General features: G+C 46.1%; 1 protein-coding gene across 1 annotated transcript in view; it reads left to right on the top strand.

The window, feature by feature from the left end:
• The window catches only part of eppk1 (epiplakin 1), a 20,708-nt gene that overhangs the window by 14,070 nt on the left and 4,968 nt on the right, over nt 1-1,670 (top strand). The window contains 3 exon segments of the mRNA XM_070438184.1: nt 28-112; nt 115-311; nt 313-1,664. Coding sequence (XP_070294285.1) covers nt 28-112; nt 115-311; nt 313-1,664 — 1,634 coding nt within the window.

Here is a 1,670-nt window from a genome sequence, read left to right as displayed (position 1 = left end):
CCACAACATCTTCAGTGACAACATGCACCACCACCACCTGAGACAAAGTCAGAGAAAACAACCATTACCACAACAACCACAGAGACAAGCTTCCATGGTATCAGGAAGAATGTCACGCTGGCGAGCTGCTTGCCTCAAAAATCATTGACAAGAAACTCTATGAAGACCTAAACACAGGAAAAGTCACAGTGAACCAAGTGAGTGAAATGGACTCAGTACACAAGTACCTGGAGGGAACTAATAGCATTGCAGGTGTATATGTTCAGTCCACCAAACAGACCATGAGCATCTACGAGGCCAAATCCAAAGGTGCTTCTAACCCCTGGAACCTCCCTGGTTCTGCTGGAGGCTCAAGCTGCCACTGGATTTGTCATTGACCCAGTGAAGAACAAGAAGCTCTCTGTAGAAGAGGCAGCCGCTCAAGGTGTGGTTGGGAACGAGTGGAAGAACAAACTGCTTTCAGCAGAGAGGGCAGTCACMGGATACAAAGATCCCTACACWGGAAACACTATTTCCTTGTTCCAGGCCTTGAAAAAGGATCTAATTGTCAAGGACCATGGAATTCGCCTTCTTGAGGCACAGATTGCAACTGGTGGAATCATCGATCCAGTGTACAGTCATAGAGTGCCAGTAGAGGTGGCGTACCAGAGAGGATACTTTGATGAGGAAATGAACCAGATCCTCYATGACCRTGYCGATGACACCAAGGGCTTTTTTGACCCCAACACACAAGAGAACCTCACCTACCTGCAGCTTGTGGAGAGGTGTGTGACAGACKCAGARACTGGCCTTAGCTTACTCGTAATTGTCAAAAAAGGAGAGTTTTACTTCTTCATTGATGAGCAAACCAAGAACATTCTAAAGGCTATGACAACAACTAAGGCCGGAGGCAAATTTCAAGGACAGAAAGTGTCTCTATGGGATCTCCTCTACTCAAAATACATCACAGAGGAGAGAAGGAGAGAGCTTGTGCAGCAGTATAAATCTGGAGCAATCCCTATTGAACGCTTCATGGAGATTATCCTAGCAAATATTCAACAAAAGACTACCACCACAATAACCACAACATCTTCAGTGAKAACATGCACACCACCACCTGAGACAAAGTCAGAGAAAACAACCATTACCACAACAACCACAGAGACAAGCTTCCATGGTATCAGGAAGAATGTCACRGCTGGCGAGCTGCTTGCCTCAAAAATRATTGACAAGAAACTCTATGAAGACCTAAACACAGGAAAAGTCACAGTGAACCAAGTGAGTGAAATGGACTCAGTACACAAGTACCTGGAGGGAACTAATAGCATTGCAGGTGTATATGTTCAGTCCACCAAACAGACCATGAGCATCTACGAGGCCAAATCCAAAGGTCTTCTAACCCCTGGAACCTCCCTGGTTCTGCTGGAGGCTCAAGCTGCCACTGGATTTGTCATTGACCCAGTGAAGAACAAGAAGCTCTCTGTAGAAGAGGCAGCGCTCAGGTGTGGTTGGGAACGAGTGGAAGAACAACTGCTTTCAGCAGAGAGGGCAGTCACTGGATACAAAGATCCCTACACAGGAAAACTATTTCCTTGTTCAGGCTTGAAAAAGGATCTAATTGTCAAGGACCATGGAATTCGCCTTCTTGAGGCACAGATTGCAACTGGTGGAATCATCGATCCAGTGTACAG

Source organism: Salvelinus sp. IW2-2015, unplaced genomic scaffold (assembly GCF_002910315.2).
Source record: "Salvelinus sp. IW2-2015 unplaced genomic scaffold, ASM291031v2 Un_scaffold560, whole genome shotgun sequence".
In the NCBI taxonomy this organism is placed as follows: Eukaryota; Metazoa; Chordata; class Actinopteri; order Salmoniformes; family Salmonidae; genus Salvelinus; species Salvelinus sp. IW2-2015.
This window is presented reverse-complemented; position numbering and strand designations above follow the sequence as displayed.